The 25473-nt window shown below is 35.3% G+C and overlaps 2 protein-coding genes and 1 non-coding gene across 3 annotated transcripts in view; all 3 read left to right on the top strand.

Moving 5' to 3' along the window:
- Positions 1–41: 41 nt before the first annotated feature.
- On the top strand, positions 42–19099 carry dnajc5ga (DnaJ (Hsp40) homolog, subfamily C, member 5 gamma a). The gene is made up of 6 exons (XM_088002297.1): positions 42–1611; positions 10425–10552; positions 10753–10966; positions 11567–11723; positions 12517–13180; positions 13842–19099. Exons 2-5 carry the CDS (start codon positions 10434–10436, stop codon positions 12690–12692), a joined length of 666 nt encoding a protein of 221 aa, XP_087858423.1. The 5' UTR covers positions 42–1611; positions 10425–10433; the 3' UTR covers positions 12693–13180; positions 13842–19099.
- Positions 19100–20362: 1263 nt separating this feature from the next.
- On the top strand, positions 20363–20434 carry trnaa-ugc (transfer RNA alanine (anticodon UGC)). Its single transcript has one exon. It is a non-coding gene; the product is annotated as a tRNA-Ala (tRNA).
- Positions 20435–20819: 385 nt separating this feature from the next.
- The window catches only part of ift172 (intraflagellar transport 172), a 37041-nt gene continuing 32387 nt past the window's right edge, over positions 20820–25473 (top strand). The window contains exons 1-10 of the mRNA XM_014986029.2: positions 20820–20992; positions 21319–21462; positions 22257–22369; positions 22694–22733; positions 23124–23189; positions 23426–23505; positions 23860–23947; positions 24419–24633; positions 25167–25290; positions 25378–25473. Of these exons, the coding sequence (XP_014841515.2) occupies positions 20954–20992; positions 21319–21462; positions 22257–22369; positions 22694–22733; positions 23124–23189; positions 23426–23505; positions 23860–23947; positions 24419–24633; positions 25167–25290; positions 25378–25473 (1005 nt within the window). The 5' untranslated portion in view covers positions 20820–20953. The remainder of the gene's footprint in view (positions 20993–21318; positions 21463–22256; positions 22370–22693; positions 22734–23123; positions 23190–23425; positions 23506–23859; positions 23948–24418; positions 24634–25166; positions 25291–25377) is intronic.

Raw genomic sequence — 25473 nt, 5'->3', positions numbered from 1 at the left:
CATTAAATCAAATGTATTTTCTAACAATCAATTTTGTTTCTTGTAGAGATGAGAGAGTAAACCTCATAATTAAATCTGATTTGTAAACTTGCTTTAAAAAAGTGGAGAATTTGAGGTGCAGCAGTAAAGTGAATGCAGATTCAAAGGTAAAAAAAAAATAAACTACTGTAGCAGTAAATGTACAACTTAAAGGAAAAGTTTTGTTTGTTATTAAAAATTGGATACTCAAATGTAAAATGCAACAAAGCAGAGTAATTTAAAAACGTATACAATCTGCTGGAGTAATGTTAATGCAATTTGGGTTTTACCAGATTTGACCAAATTTTAGTTTTTTGCTTGTTTCTGATTATTTCCAAATTATTCTATCTCAGGTTGCATATTTGTTCATTGGATTTAATCTAAATGCATTTACAGTTCCACATAAGCAAATAGATAAAATAACTGAAATGCAAATGAGGTTTTGTGTCAGCTTAAAAGCAAACATTACTAACAACTAGACTAATTAAAGTCTTATAAAAGACAGTCAACAACCATTAATCTATCTTATTACATAACATTTTTAAAAACTTTTTTCTGACCCACACTTTGGCAACAACTTGGTTAAAAACAGGATGCAATGCAGCATTCTGAACTGTTGGTAAAAAAAAAATAAAAAACTCAACTCTTACTGTGCAACTGTTCATTGTGACTCAGCAGAAATAAACTTTTATTGTGAAAAGCAAGTCTGGCCCAAGGCAAAAACAAACTAAGCAGTCACTTAGGGTTCCAGGGGTGCTAGGGGGCCCCCTAAGTGGAACTGATTGTTTTTTTATCATTATTATTTTTTAGTAATAATTTCTATGTCATTATATTAACAAAAACACACAAATTCATTATAAAGTTGTGATTTTTTTTTACAACATATATTTGATAATGTGTGTGGAAATCTTTCTTATGTGGACAAAAAGTACCTACCTGGTGGCAGCGGTAGGTACCGCACTGCACGGTAATATGAGCTGCTGTGCAGAGCACCTCCAAAGCTCTGGTGGAAGATAAGCAAGCAAAACAATGTAGCAAAAAAGGGCTTATCCTTCAGGGAGAGAGAACAGAATAAGTACAAGTGACCTTGAACGGTCCTGTTCAACAGCCGAACGTTTATGCTACAATGTTTGTATTTATGTGAAACTCAGTTTCACACAAATGCAAACATTCATTTTTCATTTTTTTATATTAGTCTTTCAATTACCAAAGTTTTTGCATAATTATTTTTTTTAATTGTTTTGACATTTTTCGGCATTAAACTAGAGACAAAATAAAGTAAAAAGTATATGTTTGGACGGTTACCTGGAGTACAATTTTTCGCTTCTCTACCCACCTCAGTTTATTACACGTTCAACTTTTTTTTTCCTGATAAGCGGATTTGGGCCTTGAACGCATCACTCCGCATCCTTTATTTCCTGGAAGGAGGAGCGACCCGGCAAGCGCAGCAAGTAGCGGGTGTATCACTCACTACCTTGCCACCGGGATAACGGAACTGTGTGACCCGTTAACTGCCGTATAAGACATTAAACCGGATGCCTCTATGGTCCAGTTAACCTTACGGCGAGATTCACGGTGTTCAGTTTACTCAAGGTGAGGCTTTTTTTTATTTCTGCTTGGACGTTACCAGCTAGCTTAACGTTAGCTAACGGCTCAAACTAGCGAAGCCTGAATGGATTTAAAAGATTTTTTAAATGTATTCTTTTTTAACAGAATAGTCTGTTTTTTAAATAAACACATTAAAATCGAAGAAATGCGTGGGCATTGGCGTGTTAAAGTTACATCTGTTAACAGCTCGAGTCGGAGTATCAAGCCGCTTCAGATGGGTTAGAAACCCGATTAAAATGTGCAAAATAAGTAGAAACGGCTGCTGAGGTTACGCTGTTCAGAATGGTACATTTATGAATGGCGAGGTGTAAAATAGGAAGGAGTTGTCCCTTTCAGGGAGGATTAGCAAAGGATTAGAGCTGCACAAGGACAAACAGACGGGAATCTTCCTTCATTATTCCAAAACAGCTCCCAGATCTTAATATTATTTAGACCACATGATCGCTGAGTAACAAATCAACCCCAGTCCAGAATGTGTCACAATCCAGTTCATGAACCTTTAAAGGATTTAAACACTGATAATCTTTGTTTTAGCTGTGTCTAATGATGTTGAGGATTATTACTCCATGCATAAGTCTTTGTATAACATTTCTGACATATAAACCTTTTTTTCTGCAGCTGTTGCAGTGGTTAAGATTTGTATGGAGTGATCATGTTTTTCAATTTTTACCTTAATATTTAGCCATTTCTACAGTTAGGAACATTGAGGTTGCTTGTCAAGTTGTACATAATAAATTACTCGGAATTCTACCTTTTCCCTAAGAATTCCGACTTAAAACTCAGAATTCCGAATTTTTTCTCAGAATTCTTTGTTCTGAATTTTCTTTTTCCCTTAGAATTCTGACTATACTTCACAAAAAAAATCAGATTTTAAGAATGCTGACTTTTTGCCCTCTTAAGAATTTTTACTTTACTCTCAGAATTCTTTTTTCCACTAATTATTCTATCTTTTCTCTCAGAATACATAGTTTCCAAAAGTCTGAACTAGAAGTGCATTGTACTTTGCATGCAGATCCGCACCACTAAAACGCCATCTTGGAAGGCAAGCGCACTGCAAAGCATAGATGAACCATAACTTCAATCCCAACTTGCCTTGGGAAGGCAGAGCATCTTCAGTCAGAGGCTTCTTCAGATTCAGTGCTGTACAGACCGCTACAGGAGATCTTTCCTGCCAACAGCCATCACCATCTTCAATAACTCTTTGAAGAATCTAAATTAATGAGTTACAGCAACATTTAATTTCACTTTGGGATTAATAAAGTATTTTTGAATTTGAACAAAAGAAAGCTTCGCATACTTTAACAATTGTAATCCAGTAATACTTGTAATGTACTAATGCTGTAACAAGGCGAGCACTAGTTCTAAGCTTGTGTCTGGTTTATTGTTGTCATAGCAACTCCATAGCAACAGGATTTTAACTCCAAGGTCAGAATTCAGTTAGGCATTAAAAGTCCACCACGTTTTTTCCAGAAAGCTAGTTCTCCTGAAGCTCCTACTCCCAGCTGTCCTTCTGCATTAAAGTCAGATTTTTATTTTATTTTTCAGTGGCCCTAATAGTTCTTTATAGTAAAGAAATATACTGTAACAGGTTATTTTACTTTTCTTTGACTCTTTAAAGCCTGTGTGAGACTCCACCCAAAGTTTTATGCGGATGCAAATATGTAAAACAAACAAAAAAGACAACAAATGTTTGCTTTGGGAGTGGCGTTTACACACACAGCAGGAGAATAGTACAAACTAGTACTTAGCAGGGAAATCTTCCATAGTCTCCTGTATGTTTTTGATATGTCAGGTATTAACAGTTTTCTGCAGGCGTTGATGCGTAAGAAATGTAAAAAAACATATTTGTTGCAGCAGGAAAACCTAAAGAACTGTAGGACTTTGAACCTGAAACAAGATAGCTTTGCATGCAGAGAAATTATCTGGTTAGCCCAACAAGGAGGGCAAAACAAATCATTTGCATGTGAAAAATATACACCTAAAACACTTTAAGCTATTAAATTTTACTAATGAAAACAAAACTGACAGGAAATCTACCTAGCAGCGTAGAATATTGTTGAAAATCTTTCCCTCTCTGTCAAAAACATTTTCAGATTCTTCACAATCGGCTTCAGGACATTCTTCCTGTCTACAGACTTTTTAGTTCGTTTGAAAATTACAGACAATTCGCAGTAAAGTATTTGTGAAGCAAAGCTCACTTTCAGTACTTTGAATTACTTCACAAAATATGCCACAAAAGTTTGATTGTTATCCTGATGTAACTACAGAGTTTTTCAGTATCATAGAAAGTACAAAAGTAGTAACATGAGGCATATATTTCAGAGAAAATCTTTTTCTCTCTCTAGATGCACAGAAAGATGAAAATAAAGTTTGAGCGGTGCTGTTTTTGCAGTGAAGCACAGTAGGACTTTCCTAAGTGTTGTCTTACAGTAGCTGCAATTTCATCACTTTTTTTCACCATAAACATTGAGTAAATATTTATGCTACTGATTTTCTCCTGACTATTTTTTTTGCCCATATCCTGTTTCCATTTTAAGTATGTGACGTTTTGCTAACATGAACGCAGCAGACGACTGCAAGATGACTTTTAAGAAATGCTAATTGAGGAACCTGACATGCTCTGAAAAAATGCATTATGAACAATGTTGAATTATCTTAGACTGAAAAAACCTTTGCAAAGCGTAATTTAAAAGGTCTAACTACTTAAAAAGAAAGTATAAAGATATTTGTTGCTGTATAAAGTTGTGCACTGCAGTGCATGGAAGCTACTGAAGGCTGATTGATTTTCTTTGTTTGCTTTGGGCAGCATTTACAGCGACTGGTGGAGCTGGTGGGAACGTTTGATCCTGCAGGAATTAGGTCACAATCAGTACAGCTAACTTTTACCTAGTTTTTTATAATTCAGCTTAAATGTCCTTAAATTAAGCCAAAGGTGTTTCCTTTCAAACCATTTATTCTTTTATTAACTCGCTAAGGATGCACCAATCCACAGTTTTACTGAAATGTAAATATAATGTAAAATAAATAAGAAAGCATAGAATTAGACTGAATAGATCTGCCCTCATTGATTAGACACATTGTCATGCTGCCCGATCTAGAGTTTTTTCAATATCGGAATCAATACGGATATTAATATTGGATGTAAATTGTTTTGTTTTTTAAAGTTTTGGTGATGAAAATGTTTGAAGAGTTGCTATATTTCATCATGTGTGTAACCTAGTGCTGTAATAAGTAGTAGGGCTACATTTAATGGACCATGTGGATTATATAAGATAATCTGGTCATTTCTAAATTGATTTATTTGACCGACCGGATTCACCTGACTTCAACCCCAAATTCAGCCAATCTTCCTCTGATGTTCACTTATCCGATTACAGATATTTGTCATCCTACCTGTCACTCCCATTTTGTTTTGTTCTTTCTAGATGTTTGGTTGTTGATCAAAATGCTGATTAAACACAGTTTTTTACAATTTGTTTTTTCACCCCAGCAGCTTACACTGCATTATATTTGGTTATTCAGCTTTACTAGTGATTTATAACTTGGTGACTCCTCGTTGAGTATTTTATTTCTTCAGATTTCTTTCATAAAAGCAGCATTTTGCTGAACATTTGAGATAAAAAGTTGTTAATTTTAGTTTAATTTGGCTGCATTGGTTGTTGCTGGTGGCTGTTGGTGTCACAGTTCACTTAGTGTTCATCTTCCAGAGATATTTTTAACTCATTATTTTTGGACTATACTGTCCTGAAATGATGTTTTCACAGAGTCGGATCTTAATAAGAGCAGTTGCCTGCAGTCTTCACATGATTTTTCCTCGGTTGGTGTTTTTGACGAGACGCTTTGAGTTGGCAAATGCTTTAAGGTGTTTCTGCTATTAATAGATTCTGTTTTTTAAACTGTTCTCTGTCGATTACAGTGATTCAATTGTTTTACTCAGGGTTTCTCAGGTCGACTAAATATCATGTGTAGATTCCTTTTTCTTTCTTTTTTTTACATTTTTTTACAAAGTTATAATATAGGAAACCATAGACAGATTGAAATAGAAATGATCAGGTTGTTTTAAGCTACATGTACATCTCACAACATTAGAATATTATGAAAACTTCAGAAAGTGACTGTTTCATTACACACAAAGTGAAATATTTCAAGCTTTTGTTTCTATTAATTTTAATGATTATAGATTTAAAAATGCCTGAAAACTCATTTTTATTGATCTTATTCAAATTTTCTGAGAAGCTCAAAATGTGAACTGAGTAGGCTGACATGTCATGGAAAATTGTTCCAGAAATTATTGCAATATATAATATTGTTTTGAGACCATTTTGAAATAATATATTGAAAATTGCATAATAGTGAATGTTCACCCTCTCAAATACTACAAAACCTTTTTTTTTGTAAAGAGCATTTAATATTGGAACTGGAAGATATTTTAAATCTACAAAATAAAACACAACAGCCAAAAATGATAAATCAAAAACAAAAGCCACACACAACCAAAAACATAAAATGAATAGATTATGTAGTGTCTCTGAACAAAATTGCCCTTAATAAATATAAATTATCAAAATAAAAATGATCAAGCTCATTAATTGCTTATTTCAACAGACTTAACTGTGAGGTCATCAAAATGACAATACAGGATATTTACTCTATACAGAAAATATTGAACTTGTAGATATTTTAAAATTTTTTTGTTTCATAATGAAACAGCAGAGGCCTGTTTGCAGAGCCTGAATCACAAAGACTGCAGTTGCTCCATTAACCTAATAGGCCTGGCTCACTGATACCCGATCAATAGCTGTAGTGGCGGCTGGATCAGTCATCAAAAATGTTTATGTTCCAAAGAAAAGCTGAACTTTATGTCTCCAGTTCTGCCAGCCTGCACCCAGTTAGGGTCGTATTTACAGCAGCCATCTTGGCTCCAGCAGGAACGCCATCTGGACCTGTGGCGTTTCTAACATTTTTGGACAAAACATGTCTGTGTGATCTTTATGCAAGATTTATTTCAGTCCAGAACCTGACTTGGCTTCTTCTCTTTTATCATAGTTGTTAGACTGCAGGTTGAGATCACACTGCTGTCTGTTTTCAGATATTTATTTACAAAAACTGAAATGTGTGATGATGACTTGATTAAAGTCTTTCAGCTCCAGTGAGTAGAAACTCGCTGTAAACAACGTATGTTCCTGTTAAAGGCGGCGTTTCTTATGTAACTGGCAGTATTTCTGCTGCAGTCCAGGCTGACAGATGATATGCTTTCATACATTTTATTCTTCCAATCCAAAATTATTGCAGACTGAATATTATAGGGCTGCAGCAAATGATTATTTTATTAATCGATTATTCTGATGATTAACCGATTAATCAGATTTTAAAAATTGGTGCTTTCTGCAAATTTTTCAATTAACCACTTAAGCCTTTTTGCAGAATATTAGAAATACATTAAAAATGCAGATAAAGCAAATAATTATTATTTTGAATAAGAAAATGAACATTTCATTGTCTTAAATTCAGCAGCAGGAGGACTCGTTTAGCGTACGGTTGGTCATTTGTAGCTGACGATGGGTCAGTGCTTTGCATTAATTATTGCATAGCAATAAAAGATTGGTTTTCCAGAATTTCAACCAGGTGAAGCTAAAACTTTGCCACCTCAGGAGTTCTAGGCAGAACAGATTTACGAACAAATGTTTTTTTGTTTTGTTTTATTTTTGTTTTTTTTATCTTAAATGCAAAATATTTCTACCGTATCTTTTTTGTACGGCTTTAGCATGTTTACTGCTTCAAATGAGCTGTTCTGTCAGCAAATGGCCTTTTTTAGAGTTCTGTACTCCAGTGATTGATTAATAACTGATCAGTTACTAAATTAGTTGAAGATTATTTGAATAATCGATTAATCACGATTAATCGCTTCACTCTTAAAACAGAATCACTTCTAATGCAGTAAATGTGTCATTATCAGCCGTTTCCTCTTTCAGTTCATGAATGTGTAACAGTTGGACATGAAATCGATATGAAATGTTGATGCTTTGAGGTTTTCTGTGTTTGTAAAACCAGGAAGTGACTTTAATCTTTGCCAGTGACCCATTTTAAGAGTCAGAATGTGAAACTACTGAGTGAAAGTACCATCTGGTGCAGTTGTGAAAGGGATGTCAGCAGCGTGAGGCTCTTAACTAATTAGATGAGAAACAATAGAAGCAAAGCTGCTTTCTGCTGCGCTGGAGATGGAATCATTCAGAGGATTTTCCCAGTAAATGTGTAACTGATCTCATTGTAGAAAAACTGATAAATAGGGCAGCCATTAGCTCCTCCGACCAGAAATACTGCTCGGCTTTGAGGCCTGGTTCAGGATCAGCTGGATCAGTTTCTCTATGAAAGCGATTCTAAAGCTGGTAGTTTAATTCCAGTAAAAGTAAGAAAGGTTTATGTGTCCAAAATTAATGTACTGCAATAAAGATAATTGTTGCAGGAAAATGAAATGCCTTATTCTGCAGAACTGAAACCAATTAGCTTTAAATAACTGCAGTTTTTTTTTTTTTTGGAGTGAATTCAAACAAGTTAGTTTGCAAAAAACTACATTTTTCTTTGCTGCACTCATTAAAACTGAACGTAGTGACCATGCATTTTAGCTGCTGCTTATTAAACAGTCAGAAATGGTGCAAACATTAATTTGTGTTGCTGATAGTTAAGAGACAAGTTTTATTTTCATGTTGTACCAAATTTGTGATGTAATTAATTAGGAAGTTATAGTTTCCAAACTACTTAAATTGTTTTTCAATTTAGAACTCTTCACCTGCCTTTTGCTGTGCATTGCCTGACAGCTGGCTGGAAGAAGGTTGTGCGTGTAAGAATATGGAGAGCAGTTTTATTTAAAATTAAGTATTAATAAATATATAATAAATACTCCATGAAATGAATAACTGCCCCCATGAAATAAACATTTTTCTGTTTACTTCTTATTTTTATTAAAATGAGCTTGATATAAAATTCCCTGACGTACATAATGGAGCTTTACAAAATAAATGTCAGAAAATAAAACACCAGTTTGAAATAAGTAAATAAGTAAAACTTTTTTGTTATTATTTTATAGTAACATCTATTTATTTAACAGAGTAGTTAATTACTTGGTGCAGTATTTGAAATTTGAATTAAACAGCTCAAATTGGGCTGTTTGGAAATATTTTTGATTATGATGCATAAACTAAAAGCTCGCCTCTCATTTTCATTAAAAAATATCTTTTAAGCAAAACATTCAGAGGAATAACCTTATGCCTGTACATCAAAATAAAAAAAATAATAAAAGTTAAAGATCACATTTGCAAAACTGTTTCAACAGTAGAAATAATTGTTGCTTTTGTATTTTATTTTTTAGAGATTCTTGTTTTAAATATATAAGCTGTGATCAATGTCAGGCTAAATAAAAACAGGTCAGTAGAGATTTAACTGTTTATCTGTTTCTCTCTGAGTTCATTAAGTTTGTGATTCTTAGCTTGCATCAGAAAACGTTCATTACATTTGTTGTTGGCTGAGATAAATCTTAGATTTGTTTTTTGTTTTGTTTTTTCCAAATCAGGGTTTTCCGTAAAGATCCCATAAGTAATTCTGTACCATTTGTCCAATCAGTACATTGATTAGAGTTGTTTGATTTGCCTTTGGCAGAAGAACATTTCCCCCTGCCAGCGTGTTTTGTTTGTGTTTTTTTCCCCCGTGGCGTCTGTGTGTGGATGAGCGGTTTTGTTGTGTTTGGTCCGTCTAAAGCGGTCCAGTCAGACTCTGACCGGGACGCTGGCCCTCTCTGACGTAGACTTGGATGGGTAATCTGTTAGATCAGCAAAATGTAATCTTCTTTAGTCAATGACCGCTGTGGCATTATTTGTATGGCTGAGTAATAGATGTGCTCGGTTTGTACAGTTGCCATGTTGACCAGGAATCCGTTTGTGTAGTCCAGTAAAAAGTCTTTTGTTAATATTTTTCCTGTGTCGAAATGTTTATGTGCTCTGTTATGTTACCTTTTCCAGTTAAATGTGGTGTGGAAAGGGAAAACCCTTGGACAGATGAAGTAGCATTTGCAAATTAATCCACTTACATCTCCACAGTAATTTATTTCATTTAACAGATACAAATAATTCATTTTTGATTGTTGGGGTAATACTGAATATTTTTTCCCAGCCTTCTTTCATTTTGTATCCATGTTTCTACCCTTTATGTATCACTTTATTCCTCATCCTACTTAGGCAATATAAGCGAGTAAATATTGTAAAAATGCTCAGATGTCACTTGTGTCTGAGAAACTTTATATTAAAGCGCTATCTCCTCTGCTTGTGGTTATGAACTCTGTTTGGAACAGTTGATGCTGGTATTTTATTATTTATGAACCCCTCAGACCTATATGTCCTTATCAGTAAATTATTCAAGGCTATAGAAAACAAGGTGACAATAAATTTAAATTTATCACCTTTTTAAATTTGATCACTAAATACTATCAATAAAACTACAATACGATTATTGTAAAAACTAATTTAATCTTTCATCAAGAATTGACCGCGAGAGTTTATATTGTGTGAGATTTAAGTTTGACTCAAAGCAAATTATTGTTAATAATAATAATATTATTATCAATTATTAATAATAATAATTATAATTATTATTATTATATGTGGGCACATACGTATATGTGCCCACAGTCTCACTGCCCGCTCAGGTTGGCAGCACAAATATAACGCCATAAATATGAGGTTTTTAAGTGTTTTTTGTGTTTTTGTAACATGAAACACAATCATTTATTGTTTGTTTTTTATTTGTAGAGGTGAGCCATGGCTGAACATAATCCTGCCCGTCCTCAGAGGAAGATGTCCACCTCTGGGGAGACCGTGTATAAAGTGTTAGGCCTGGAGAAAGGCGCTTCCGCTGAGGAAATTAAGAAAGCATACAGGTGAGCTGACTGGATGTGTGCTAATCTGAGTCATTAACCTGTTTCTACAGAGTCTCAGCTCTGTACAAACACTCACTCTGTACTTATTTCCATGAACTTCATGCTGAATTTTGTGACCCTGGAAGTTATTTTCATAAAACAATTATTCTTGAAGTCCAAAGCTGATTGTTTGCCTCTGATCCCCTCTGAACTCTTTTCAGAAAACTAGCGCTGAAGTATCACCCGGACAAGAACCCAGACAACCCAGACGCAGCGGAGAAGTTTAAGGAGATTAACAACGCCAATTCTATTTTAAACGATGAGAACAAAAGAAGGATTTACGACGAGTATGGCTCCATGGGCCTTTACGTATCCGAACAGTTTGGAGAGGAAAGTGTTAAATACTACTTCCTCATGTCCAAATGGTGGTTTAAGGTTAGTAACGCCGGTGGCCTTTCTCACATTTAACAAAATGTTCTATTGTTTTCACGGCAACTGAGCGGCAACTTCTTTTAGCTAGAGGATAAGTAATTAGCCAAATAAACACATATTTAATGAATCTGTAAACACAGCTGGGTAAAGCCTAACGCTGACCTTTGGTTCATCCTCATGATGCAATCATAGACGTTTGTCCTCCTGCCAGGAATGTAGATTAAAGCCGACATGGATCAGCAGCTTCTGCAGTGTAGTACCACACAATGTAAACAGATATGATGCTGTTCTTCTGTTGATGATGTCAGAGGTGATTTAGCTCCTGATTATGTTGCTGTGGTTGTTTTCAGGTCTTTTGCAGTAAATATTGTGATGTAAAACATATTTTATCTTGTATCAGAGGAAAATTACTAAATCTCCTGTCTTTTTGGGATTATTTTCTTAGATGGCAAACAAATTCAGAGTACCTAAATGTTCCGGCTGCTCTGCAGAACTGTTCAGAATCGCATGTAATCTGATGATTCAACTGTTTAGAGATGAAGATTAAATTCTGTCGACCGTCATACGACTAAGAAAAACCTGTTTGCATGTAAATCCCTGCAGAGTCTGGTGCTGTGCTGCACACTTTTCACCTGCTGCTGCTGCTGCTGCTGTTGCTGTTTCTGCTGCGGGAAGTGCAAACCCCCCGACGACGAGGAAAACTACCAATATGTTGATCCTGAAGACCTGGAGGCCCAAATCAGAGCGGATCAGGACGGAGGCAAGTCCTTCTGGGTCACTCCGGTTTATGCAGATTTATTTTGATGAGTGAGAGTTTTGTTTGTATTAATACCGAACAACCAGTTGGTCTGTCACAAAAACTAATTTTACTGGTCGATATTTTGTTCCAGAAGTAATTGCGATAAACTGTTATTGTTGTTTTGAGACCGTTTTCAAGTGATGATGATGTAAGTTCACTCTCTGAAAGATCAGTAAGCTTTACGTTCTAATGAAGATTTACCACTGGAACTAGAAGACATTTTAAATATCTGAAATAAATGAACAAAACAGAAACAATTAAATTAATTATGAAGTCTTTGTGAACAAAATTTTCCATCAAAAGTACGGCTGGTTGAGGCCAAAGCACCAGGCTGAAGACTTTTGTCATCCACTTTCATGCAAATGGAAATTATTGAGCTAATTTGATTCATTAGTTTATTGCGACAGGCCCAACAACCAGTGTTTGGTTTGCATTAAGGGCATTTTATCTCAAATTGATGCAAAATCAACAAGGAAATGAATTTGTTGATAAGATTGTTTAAGCTCAAACTGCAGAAGCAGTTAAAGGTTTTTGATGTCAAACAGAATGCAATATGACAAAAATTTCTCTTTTGGGTCACTGTTATGATTGAAAAATATTAAATTCTCACATCCTCAGAAGTAAAAGACAGCAGCAGTAGTTTGCTACATTCTAGTGGTCGTATTAAACTGCATTAAGCAGCTTCACTGGTTTGCATCAGCAGAGGATTTAAAATGGACTCACACCTCAGGATTTCCCTGTTCCAATCCAACAGGTACCACTGTAATCATAATCCAGCCAGCATCCGATCTGGGTCCAGAAACCCCAGAGGAGCAAAGTAAGCCCATCCCCCTGCCCATGCCCATGCCTCCACCTGAGCCCCAGTCGCCTCCATCAGCCAACACAGCGGGGGAAGAAAACCCCAGAGACAGCTTACAAGAGTCTAAATGACTCGTAAGAGCCGCCTCCAATGATCTGTGTCCCGTCCTCTTCCCGTCGTTTCGGTTTTTTTTTTGTTTATTTTTGTTATTTTACACGTCAGCTGTATTTTGTGGCGTCTGCTACTTGGCTAACAAAATCCTCCAGTTTTCCATTTAACCCCAACATTCATCCTCATGTTGGTTTCTACATGCATGCCCCGTTCATCATCAACACGTTACCTGTGTGTGTGTCTGCGTTACGATGCATGAGAGGTCCAGATGTCGTCCACTGATCTGAACCAAATACTCACTGGAATGAAAAATGAAGCGCTTGCATTGCTCAGCACTCTGTAACACTTTTATCCGTTTTGTTTGCTTTGTAAAACCTGAGCTGCTACTGGTTTCTATTTTTTAACCTCTTTAATTCATGCTGATAGGCAAGTAATTTTACGTCTTGTATTATTGTTTTTTACAGGAAAGTGATCATGTGATTAAGTGTCAACTAGCTGACGCAGGAAGGTAAGATGATGTTTTTGTTTTTCAGATTAAAAGCCTCAGCAGTAATCTTGTCCTATTCTCAAGTAATATATTGGTAATGACATAATAATGCAAGTTTGCAGACTCAAAGACAAATAAACTCGGCACTGGAAGTGGAAAATATTCTAAATTTCCAAAATAAAACAACCAAAAACAATAAATAAAACCAAAATAAAAACCACTTGCAACCAAAGCCAAAAATAACATTATGTCTCTGTAGACCAAATTTCATCAGAATAATCAAAAGAATGGAAATTATCAACTTGATTGTGTAATTAATTGATTAGTTGATTAATTGGTTATTGTGACAGGCATGTCTAAACTGAACAACCACAAACTTTAAGGTACTTTGAGATTTAATTTAAAAAAGACCAATTTTTTTATCTTTTGATTTATTTGCTATATTGTATAAAAAAGACTTAAGTTAAATGAAAAATATGTGGATTTTTTTTATTTGATTATTAGTTTCAGATTTTTAATTGTAGAAAAAACAGTGAAAGCTGTTGATCATTCTTCTTCTACTTCACAATTGTATGCTACTTAGTGTTGGCCTGTTGCATAAACTTCAGTAATAGTTGTTGAAGTTTGAATGTTTCTGAGCCGTTTGATCTGATCCCTGCCTCCATTTTTAATTTTCCCTCAGCGTTTCACGGCTCTCCTTCGATCCAGCTCCATCTGCCCGCTGTGAGCAACCCAGAGAAAAGCCAGCCCAGAGTCACCAGCCAGCCCAGATCTCCTGTCCCACCTGACGCCCCCAAACTCCAACGCCCCCATGCTAACCCAGCTAACGCTACAGACTGCTTCCATGGACCTACATGGAGATCTCCAAACGTTCCCAACGCCCCCCCAGCCCCCTCCTCTCTTCTAAGTTCCTGAAATATCTGACGCTGGTTCTGACTGAATAAGTGTGTTACGCCAAAACTCCACCCCATTCTCCTCTGGTCATTCCATTTCTAACCACTAAGGATGGCATGAAAAGGAGATGTGGACGGATTATTTATTACTTTTCACCTCCTTTTTATTTTAGACACCGTTGATCATCAGATGGAGGACTTTTTTATTGTTTTTTTTTTTTTACATATCCCCCACATTAACTTGCTTTTACTAACTTTGGGATAGAAAGTTGGTGATAAATTCAATGCCAAACATCGTAGAAATCCAGCTGCTCAGCATAAACGAAGCATTAACACGGGGACTCATTTCCTTCCTCCCTTGTTCTTGTAAACAATTCCCAGCGGTTATTGTTGCATCGACTTCCACCTAAAACTCGCTGCAGTCTTGTGGTTTGATGCCAAACGTCTGAGCCGAGATGGAGAGGGGATCAGCATGCACTCGTCGTTTTCGCCCTTTCCGCTGTCCCGCATGGAAAACCCAAACAACTCTTCGGCTTTTCCCTGCATACTCTGGTGAAATGCATCATGTGCACAAACACACACTCACACCAGCCCAGATGTCACTGTTTGCTTAAAGAAAACCAACAACAACAACCCCCACCCACAGCGAGACGAGCAGCGACCGACACCAAACCGTGGCGCTCTGACGGACTGCAGGACGAGACGTTACAATCAGTGCTTTGAAGTTAGCGTCATGCTCTTTTACATCATGTGGTTCAAACAGCCCGCCGTTTCCTCTGCCGGCCGGGTTCATGCTCCGCCTCTTCTTTGTGTCCAGATTCACTAAGATTAGAGTCCAATCTGATGTTTTGTCTTGGCTTCTTTTTGTAGATTTTATTATTTTACTTCCTAATTATGAACGAGAGCAAAGAGTAGCTGCGTTTCCAATTACAAATGTGTGCAAATCCTTGTTGATATTCAGCTACTGTCGAAAAAACACAATTTCACAGTTGCAGTGTTAAACAAGAAATTAAATTAAAAATGCGCATCAATAAGCTTGTTCACAAAATAAGTCATTAAAAAACATGCAGTGCCATCATCCGCATGCCACTTCCTGTTGTTTTCTTCTTCATAGTTTCTACCAGTAGTAACATCCAGCTATTGATCACTTGACTCATGTGATGCAAAAAAATAAATGTTTTCCATTGCAGTTTTGTGAAATGAATTAATTTTAATATGGCCGAAACAACCATTTCATCATACCGTAAAACCTTTTTATCAAAAAACACAATTTTGTTTTAACTGATTTGTTTCTATTAGGCAAATTTATTTTTGAAATTTCAATTTGCGTAATTCTATGGAAACGCAGCTAAGATCAAAGTCTGATCCTCGATCTGCAGTCCTGAAACCTTTACATGCTGCTCTAAAGTAGCAGGATAGTAGAGCTCAACCGCTGCGTTTCCATTGATCATAAAGTTGAGCAAATTAAAGTTATAAAAATACCACTGCCTGTTGACTTCTTTGTCTTTTCCTCCAATAGTAACATTCGGTCGTTGATCACATTTTTCATCCTACATAAAAACTTAATGGAAAATGTGAATGTTTTCATTAAGTAAATTTTTGTTCATAATTCCAGTTTGTCCAGTTTTATGGTTAACAGCTACAACCTATTAAATAGTAGATCAAACTCCTACAAAAAACAAACAAGGTTTTTGATGAGGTTTTGACAAAGGAGGTTAGAGGTTTTTCAGCCGTAACAAAATTAGTGTATTTCACAAATCTGCTATGGAAACACTTTTTTTGCATCACGAGTCGCGTGACCAACAACCGGATGCTACTACTGGCGGAAACGTTGAAGAGGACGATGACAGGAAGTGGTAGGAGGATGATGGCGCTGTATGTTTTTTTTTAATGACTTATCTCGTGAACAAACTTATTCATGCATGATTTTAATTCATTCTGATTTAAAGGAAACAAAGCAATTGCAAATTAGTTTTTTATATCTCAACATTAGTGGAACATCGACAAAGTTTTGCACACATTTGTGATGGAAATGGAGCTGCTGACTTGACTTGAACTCAATTTAAAGTGTCGGACTTATCCGTTAAGTTCTGCATTATTTGTTTTCTTCAGGATGGAAATCTAAACCTTTACCTGCTGACTTGACACTGACAATGGTGTGCCTTGAAGAATAATTGTAGCTATGATAAATCGGATTAAGGTGTAAACGTTTGCAGTACGTTCCTGCAGAAAATAATCCAGTCTGAGAATTTCTGAGGAGAAAAAAAGGCTTTATCTCCTTTTGTGTTAGCTCAGGCAGCTAGTTTGGGAGTTTAGAAAATAAATTCAGACCCTGGATATGTTTTATATACTGACACAATCGTGCACAGCTTTATTTTAGATCATTAGACTGAATGAAGTTTTGAACATTTTCTGCTGCTTTTGTGTCGTGAAAAACCACAGTGACTGACCTGATTATCAAGTTTTCACAAAACACTAAATTCTCTTGTTGTCTGGTGCTTTCTGATTCCAGACTCAGTCAAACTTTCTTATTTTTATTATTTAGAGGAAATTATTCATGTTTTATTCTCATAGGATGAGCTAAAATTATTTGATAATATTAATTACCATTTGGTTTTGGAAAGCTACCAAATGAAAACCCTTTCGATTCCTGACTATGTTTTGGTCTCCACTCATTTTTTAAAAACAAAACTGACTTCCTTCCTTCCTTCAAATCGTCATTTTGTTCAACAAGTATCTGGTCCCATCTTTTAAATGTTGAGTAATTTCCCTCGAAGATGCTTTAATGCAACTTGAAGAACATTTCTTTAGAGAAAAATATTTAATATTTCATTTAACTTTTCATTTCTTTGCTCCGTTCCTGTTGAAGAATCAGTCCAGCATGTAAAAACTAGACCTTTGTTTGAGAAGCAGAACAAATTTGTAATATTCTTCTAAGCTAATCTCATAGTTTGTAAGTTAACATGCAGACATTATGATTATGTTTTTAATATTTCAAACAAAATGTTGAGTAAAGTTATAGACTAAAACCTATGGACAAAATCCCTCTTTACAGTGAGATCAAAACATCGATTCGACTGAGTTACATTACGATCAAAGTGCAGAACAAAGAAAAATATCAAATCTTGAAGAAAAAAAGGTTTATTCAAAGTTTTAAAAGCCTGTTTCTATACATGAATCGTACGAAAATGATAAGCTAATCACGTCATTATGGATAAAAAAAAATGATCACACTAAAATCCCAGATTAACAGTTGATAACTGAAACAAATTATTTGGATTACTTTAAATTGAAGTATAATTCTGCTTGTTTTTGTATCCATGTGTTCTCACTCATCTGCAAGCTGTGATGCATTTAAGTGCTGGCAGAAACCTCGTTCATCTGGGTTCTGACCAGATTCAGATCTATGACGGAGTATTAGAGCCAGACTAAAATGTTTTTTTAGTTATAAGAATAAAATCATAAAATTAGCAGAAGAAAGCCGTAAAATTACAGGATTAGTTTTTCCATTGAGAAAAAAGTTTTGATGGATCTGATGTTCGAAACAGTCGCTTCGTTAATCATTTCAAAGTCCTTCTACTGATAATGATTTAATGCTGTTGTGTTAAATTAAAAGATGAAGTATTTTATTGTTCATAAAAGTATAATCAGATACATAATTTTATTATTTTTTGAGGAGAAATTCTCACAAAATTACTACTTCATTCTCTTGATATCCAACCTTATTCTAGTAATGTTATGACTTTATTCTAATTTTTTATATATATAAATTTATTCCAGTAATATGACTTTATTCTGCTAATATTATGACCCTATTCTAGTTTATTTACAACTTTATTCTTGTTTAGCATGACTTCATTCTGATAATCTGACTTTATTAATATTACAGTTTTATTCTTGTTTTATTGCAACTTTAATCTGCTACGACTTTATTGTCATTTTGTTAAGACTTTATTCTGGCAATATGAGTTTAGCCTTGTAATATTATGATTTTACTCTCAAAATTATTTTTTTCTTAATGAGGCCTGAATACTCCGTCGTACTTCGTGATTCTGTGTTGAGGAAAGAAAACCTGTTATTTTTCAGGTATAAAATGTATATATTAAACTTCCAGTTATCACTTTTAATAAGACAAAATTGCCGTTTTTGGCTGTGTAACGGTTTTCCTCACATTTTCCATGTCACTGTATTTTCTTTCATGCTACATTGTAATTTTCAATAGTTATCTGGAAAGTACTTTAATATTAGTTTCACCCTCACATTCATATTTAATAGTTTTTATGTACAGGAGAAGGGAAACAAAGATGAATCACTAACATAAATGATGCAGAAGCAGGTTTTAAGTAGTTCATTTGACTAACACTTTAACATTTTTTGGTGAAGTTTTGGTATTTGCTGTTTTCTCTCCTCAGATCCTGTTAGCTCATGTTTCCTCCCAGCAGTTCAGGCTTCATGTTTCCCAGTCAGGTGCGTTAAACTAACGCAGAGCTGCAAACATCTCATTAAATCAGGTCAGATAAAAATATCTGCATCATGTTTCTCCGTCTGCAAACAGGAAGTCATCTTGGATTTGTTTTTATTAATAGCCAGAACTGAAAAATGATTTAATATTAATAATCATTGACCCACTGAATCTAAATTTAACTCTACATGCCAGGAACAAAACATAAATGATGAATCAAAATGATGTATTGGTACTGATTGAAGGTTTATGAAGTGATTTAACTTTAGATGCGCTTTTTTTATTTATGCTACAACAAATGGTGAAGTTAGACTGAAGTCAGTGTGTTTACTTTGAATCAGGGTTCAGTGAGTCAATCTCCACTCTGTTCGCTAAAAAAATAAAATATTCATGGAGCTGATGTGCTTCCAGAAAAAATATTTTTTTATTAGTTCTTTTTAGTTGGCTGGTTAATCTACCGGATGTGAGTGATTTCTTATGAAGAGCAAAAAGATGTTCTTGACCTGAACATGATAGAAAATGTTTCATCCTTGTACATAATGACTGTGATGAAATTCAACTCAATAAAAAAGGGGGATTTTCTAATCTCTTGTCTGTTACTTTATTAAATCATATTTGAGTTTCCTCACCAGCAAATCATCACCACATAAACCCTGCATTGATTACTTTACTCCAGTTTTCTCAAGCAAATTGGAATAAAATTTATTGTGTGAAACTCAAGCAAACTGGATTTTCACACCGTAAATATTCAATATAAAAATTAAAAAAAAAGTTCAATCATGATTTCTTTAAGTTCGTGAAAAAATCTAGCATTTACTGCCAAAGAATATTAGAAAACTAATTTCCTACTATTTAAATAATTTGCATTCAAAACATCATATAAGGATAAAACCAGATTTTGCAGATTTAAATTAAAAAATTTTAAGTTGTGCATTTCTGCACACTGAAACAGCCTCATGAATGAGTAAAACTGTGTGTTGAGATTACGCTGCAGCCTATAAATAGTCCTGTAATCCCATTAGCAGCTTGGTCTACTTACCCTACTGCATTCTGTTGATTAGCTCATACTTTGTGTGTTTTTGGCTGTCAGGATTTAAAACTGTTTATGGAGGAATAACAGTGTCTGGGGCATCCTGTGGACACAATTAACATTGCAATAAACAAGATTATTTGGGTTAAATGCTCGTTGTGGAACTGAAAAGTTTGCACATTCAGTTTTGCACAAGCTGATTGGTTAAGAAGAAATTGTTTTGGGGTTTACAATTTTTTAAATACAAAGATTGTAAACATAAAAACATCTACAACTTCTATAACTGCAAGGTACTGACAACAAGAACATTGTATGTCCTTTAAAAATGTGTAGAAATAATCTGCTAATTTGTGCATGAATTGTGTTTATCATAACCTTCACATCTTGGAATTAAACAGAAATTCAATCCATCTGATTCCATCAAGACAGAAGATTCATTCAAACCAACAGTAGATGGCGATAGAGTCGAATTGACATTTAGTAGTTCTTTCAGAGTTTAATTTTGCTGTTTCATCTCATTTCATATAAGGGAAAAGCTTTGGTTTGGAAAATAGCTTAATTATTTAAAAACTCTTAAATATATGTTTTTAAATTAGACATTTTTAAAAACACTGGATGTTTTTAAAATATCTTCATCTGTTCTCGCTCTGTATTACAAAACTTTGGAATTATGTCCACTGATTTCTTTTATTTTGGACAACATCGGTGATTCTTATTGGATCTCAGAGTTATTTCGTCTTAAAAGCTCAAATCCTGATCAAAACTGTGAACAGTGGTGTGTATAAATAAGTAGTAATGGCGCCGGGTTGAACATGGAAGGGGATGTAGCTCAGTGGTAGAGCGCATGCTTTGCATGTATGAGGCCCCGGGTTCAATCCCCGGCATCTCCAGTTGTGTTTTTTTTTTCCTTCGGACTTCAGCCATTCCCATAAATTTGAATAGTGAATTTCTTTTACTTAGATATTTAAGTATTATTAATAGCTAATAAGCTAGATCGAAGAAAACATTTACACTGAGGTACCTGTTAATATGCGACTTTGTAATTTATAACAAAGTCGCATAATAAAATGGAATAAAAGGGAAGACTTCTCAACAACGAATTTAAAGAATTTAAAGCTTGCTTTAATCAGCTTTATTATCGGTATCTTTTAACATTTGCTTGTTATAAATATCTTCGGAAACAAAAAACCTAGCCATCGAGAAGTTTTTAAAATTCCGCCTGCTATAAACGCACCACGGTTCCTCTCCCAGAGCGGTAACCAAGGAGATCGCAGCTCTGTTTACTACTAAGATGTCGTCCTTGCTAGCTGCTGCTTCTGTCCTGGAGCTGGACGGAGAAATGGTCGAGTTCTAAAGCATTATTTCTGCGCTGATAACATCTCTTTGGGCTTCCTGTAGTTATTTTCAGAATGCAGCTGAAGCATATTAAGACACTTTTAACCCCACAGGTAAGTTTTGAAGTCGGGCAGGTTAGCTATCGTTAGCAGATGCTCGAGATTAGTTAAAATTTGACTAGCTTACACGTTACAACAACAAAATATAATTTAAACCTCCTTATTCTCTCCGTGTGAGTGTATTTTCATAACATGAATAGATATTTAACTTTGCTTTGTTTCGATGAAAATTAGTTTATTTAGTCATTTGAAAACGATTAAAATTGTGGTTTGTTATATTCCGGTTCAGTTAGCATTTCTGTTAGCACTTAAAAAGCAACTTAATTTTTCAGTAGTTATGTGGGTCTTTTTGAAATCAATATTTTATTTCTTTTGAATAGGATGGCGCTGCCAAAGTGACATGCATGGCCTGGGCACCGAACAACAGCAAGTTTGCTGTTTGCACTGTGGACAGAGTGGTGCTACTCTATGATGAGCATGGAGAAAGGAGAGACAAGTTCTCCACAAAGCCTCTGGACCCGAAGGTGATGCATGAAAACACATTATAAAAAACATAATTTTATAAATCTATTATAAAATTTTAGGCATAGTATTTCGCCTAAAAAACAACTTTAAACACAGAAAAGCAGATTATATACAGACCCAAGTGCATGTATTGTCATTAGGAATTACCAATTTAACCATATTTAAATATTAACACGAATTTATACATTGCTACTTTCAGATAGATATTTTCTCCAAATATATAATGGTTAATGCTTCTTCATTTATTGATACTTTTCACTGGAAATGTATCAATAAATGTGATTATAACAAGAAATAAAAAAAATTAAAAATATGGAAATACATGGTTTTGCTCAACAGCAAACATCAATTTATGCATGCTTTAAACAAACAGGGATATATTTCAGCCATTTAGTTCTTTAAATTGATGATTATGGCTTACTGCTAATGAAAACCCAATATCCTGAATGACCATCTTTGGAAAGCGAAATAAGTTAATTTTATATCTCTACGTTTTACATCTGATGTAAAATCAGCAAAGGTTTACAGCAGAAATGTTCCTCCTCCCTGTGCGGAAAAGATCCTATTTAATAAATCATTAATATAGATGTAAAATTAGCATTTTTGAGATTAAACATTTCAAAAAAATGGTAATTGTGTGGAGAGTTACTGCATTATATTGTAACATGTCCAACACAATCCTTTCTGTGATATTTAATCCCAACCTATATGTCACCCTGCTCTGTTTTCTGTTGTTATTCAGGCTTTGTTAGAGTTCACCACATTAACATGTAGGTATTGTGTGATTTGGCAGTATGGAAAACAGAGCTATGTGGTCAGTGACATGGCCTTCTCGCCGGACTCCATCAAAATCGCCATCGGCCAGTCGGACAACATCATCTACGTCTACAGAATTGGGGAAGAATGGTAAGTTGCTTCCACCCGGTTTATATTTGCTGGTGAATCAAAACACAATGTTTTAACATGAAAACCCAAAATTCATTTTCTTACAAAATTAAAATATTTTGACATTTATGTGCAGACTGCTGCATCCAAGCATCGGTATAGAAAATTGAGTGGAAGGGAAAAGTGTGGTAGGAAAAGGTTGAATCCTGACCGAGTTAGAAATATCTGAAATGATTCATAGTGAAACTCTGTATTTATTTGTACTTTTGGAAAAGTATTTAATTTTTGCATGAATAATGAATAATGTGTGGACCAGTTTTTTTTATAAGGTTTCATCTTTCATAGGGGGGACAAGAAAGCCATCTGCAACAAATTTGTTCAGACGGTGAGTGAAGAGAAGCTGAGCTTTTATAGGAAAACATTTCAAAATCTTCTCACAATGGAAACTATGAAGTATAGGGATGCACCGATATAAACGTTTGAGCTGATATTGATATCCAATATTAATATTGCTGCTGGTGTTATTTATATTGTATATATTTCCGTACCCTTTTGACAACATGAAAAAATAGGACCAATGTTTTAAAATATGACTAAAATTCAAGCTAATTCATGCTAATATATTGTTCATCCCTAATTAGGTAGAACACAAAGTATTTATCTTTCAATAACCTCGACTTTTACTGATAAATCTGAATTTGGTCCTGAAATCTGGATTCTGCAGCAAAGAGAAACTGAAACTAAAGAGTATTTAACTTTACCAACTCTGTTGCAGAGCGCTGTGACTCGCCTTCTTTGGCCTGCAGAAAGTGTTATTGTTTATGGATTAGTTGATGGCAAGGTAAGTCACCGTCAAAATTTACGACGTTAATGTTGTATATTTAAACTTGGATAAAAACAAGAATGTGCAAAAATGACCCACAATCTTCTGGTTCCTTCAAGAAAGATGAATAAAGTATTAGTTTATCGATTCTGCACAACTCATATTCTATAAATTTGATTTATATTCCACTGAATGCAAAGTTACCATTTTTGCAAAAAACAAAGTAATGAAGTTGTGATTTCTTTTCTTCTCAGGTCCGTGTGGCCAACACCCAGACGAATAAATCCTCCACCATCTACACCACAGAGTCCTGCATCGTCTCTCTGACGACTAAGTAAATGTCTAATCCCCACAGCGCCCCCTACTGTTATTAGCACCCTAGTAAAGATGTGCAAAAAGCCTTTAAGAAATGTAGGAAAATTCAACCTTTAATTGGAGTGTCAGTGGGGTTGATTAGTAATTCATCCCTTCGTATTTCACTGGGTGATAAATGAGGTGAAAATATTAAACAATTACTGTTTGGGAATTTCAAATTCACGTCAGCCATCTTTTCTTTAAACATTCGCACAGCTTTACCAGAGGTTTTAGTGTTTTAATTAGAAGGTTGAAACTAACTTAGCAACCGATTAATCGTTATACAGACTCAAGAAAAGGAAAAAGATAAAGTAAAAATCTTTTTTCGTGTCAGTGTTTCTGGTAAGGGGATCCTGTCTGGTCACGCCGATGGGACGGTCGTTCGCTACTTCTTCGATGATCAGGGCTCAGGGGAGTCTCAGGTGATTTCACATTAAATCTGCATATCCATCAGTTACTGGACTTTATTACAACGGCGTATCAGGGCCTTAGATAGAAAACAAAAAGGAGGAGTACGTTTCTGCTCAAAAGAAAAGTTGAAAATTTACTAGAAAAAAATCAACTTTTGATTCACCTCAGAAATTTATTTTTAAAGGAAATTCTCTACAAAAACTTTTGAAAATTTTTTATTTTTGAAGCTCAGAAATTTCTAAGTTTTCTCTCTCAAATTTCTGAGGTTTATCTAAAAATGTGAGTGTTGTTTCTAGCAAATTTCTGACTTTTCAGATTCAGAAATTTCCAAGTTTTTCTTTTTTTTTTTAATTTCTGAGATTTTTGGCAGAAATTTGCTCATCTTTTCTTTTTTCTATGTACGATGGCTATAATACTCCCTGGTACTTTCTTGACCTCCTCAGAGGTTTTCACGTTTCGGTGTCTGTCTTGTTGCGCCTAAGGGTAAGCTGCTGACCCACCCGTGCCCTCCGTACGCGCTAGCTTGGGGCGGTAACAACATCATGGTGGCCGGCTGCGATAAGAAGGTGGTGGCGTACAGCAGGGAGGGCCAGGTTCTGCAGAACTTCGACTACAGCCGAGACCGATCGGAGAGGGAGTTCACGGTGGCGGTCACCAGCCCCAGCGGCCAGTCCGTGGTGTTCGGCAGCTTCGACCGGTCAGTTTGAGTCGGCTTCTGTTGTGTTGCTGTGGAAACATAGAATGAGAGAGGGCTTTTTTCACCAGTTCACTTCTTCTGTATCTAGTTCAGAATGATGTCAGCACAGGTAAAGCCGTCATCTTATTTGTCGGCTGTGTTTACAATTTCTACTTATTTGGACTTTCTATTCTACAAGAGTTTATTAGGGCCATTGTAGATAAGAAATCAAAATTTACACCAAAAAAAAATCTCTGAAATTTTGAGATTGATGTCACTAAATTTTCTAGACAAAACTTTGAAAATTGTGAACTTCCAAAAGTTGATAGTTTGAAAGAAAAAACTAAGACATTTTACAGAAAAATGTGAAGATTTCTGAGCTCCAAAAGTGGAAAATTAGCCAGAAACACCTCAGAAATTTTGAAATTAATCTCATACATTTCATAGAAAAAACTGTGAACTTTCTGAGTTTGAAAAGTTGAATATCTAAAAAAAACTTTAAAAAATCTCCAAAAACAAAAGAAAAGAGTTTTTTCTTGGTGATTATCTTGCAGACTGCGGGTTTTTAACTGGGCTCCCAGGAGAAGCATGTGGGATGAAGCCAAACCCAAAGAGATCTCCAACCTCTACACCATCACCAGCTTGGCCTGGAAGAGAGACGGATCTCGTCTTTGTGCTGTGAGTCTGCTGTGTGCCGCTGCAGTTGGATAACTAAAGGAAGAAGATCTTTTCTGAAACATTCTGTGTTTTTTTGTGTTTTTGTAGGGAACATTGTGTGGCGGAGTGGAGCTGTTTGACTGCTGCTTGAGGAGAGCCATTTATAAGAACAAGTTTGAGATGACCTACGTTGGGCTGAATCAG

This window comes from Poecilia mexicana, unplaced genomic scaffold, assembly GCF_051168715.1.
Source record: "Poecilia mexicana isolate PSO_F unplaced genomic scaffold, ASM5116871v1 scaffold_21, whole genome shotgun sequence".
Taxonomy (NCBI): Eukaryota; Metazoa; Chordata; class Actinopteri; order Cyprinodontiformes; family Poeciliidae; genus Poecilia; species Poecilia mexicana.
Note: the sequence above shows the minus strand (reverse complement) of the source record. Positions and strands in the feature narration are given on the sequence as shown.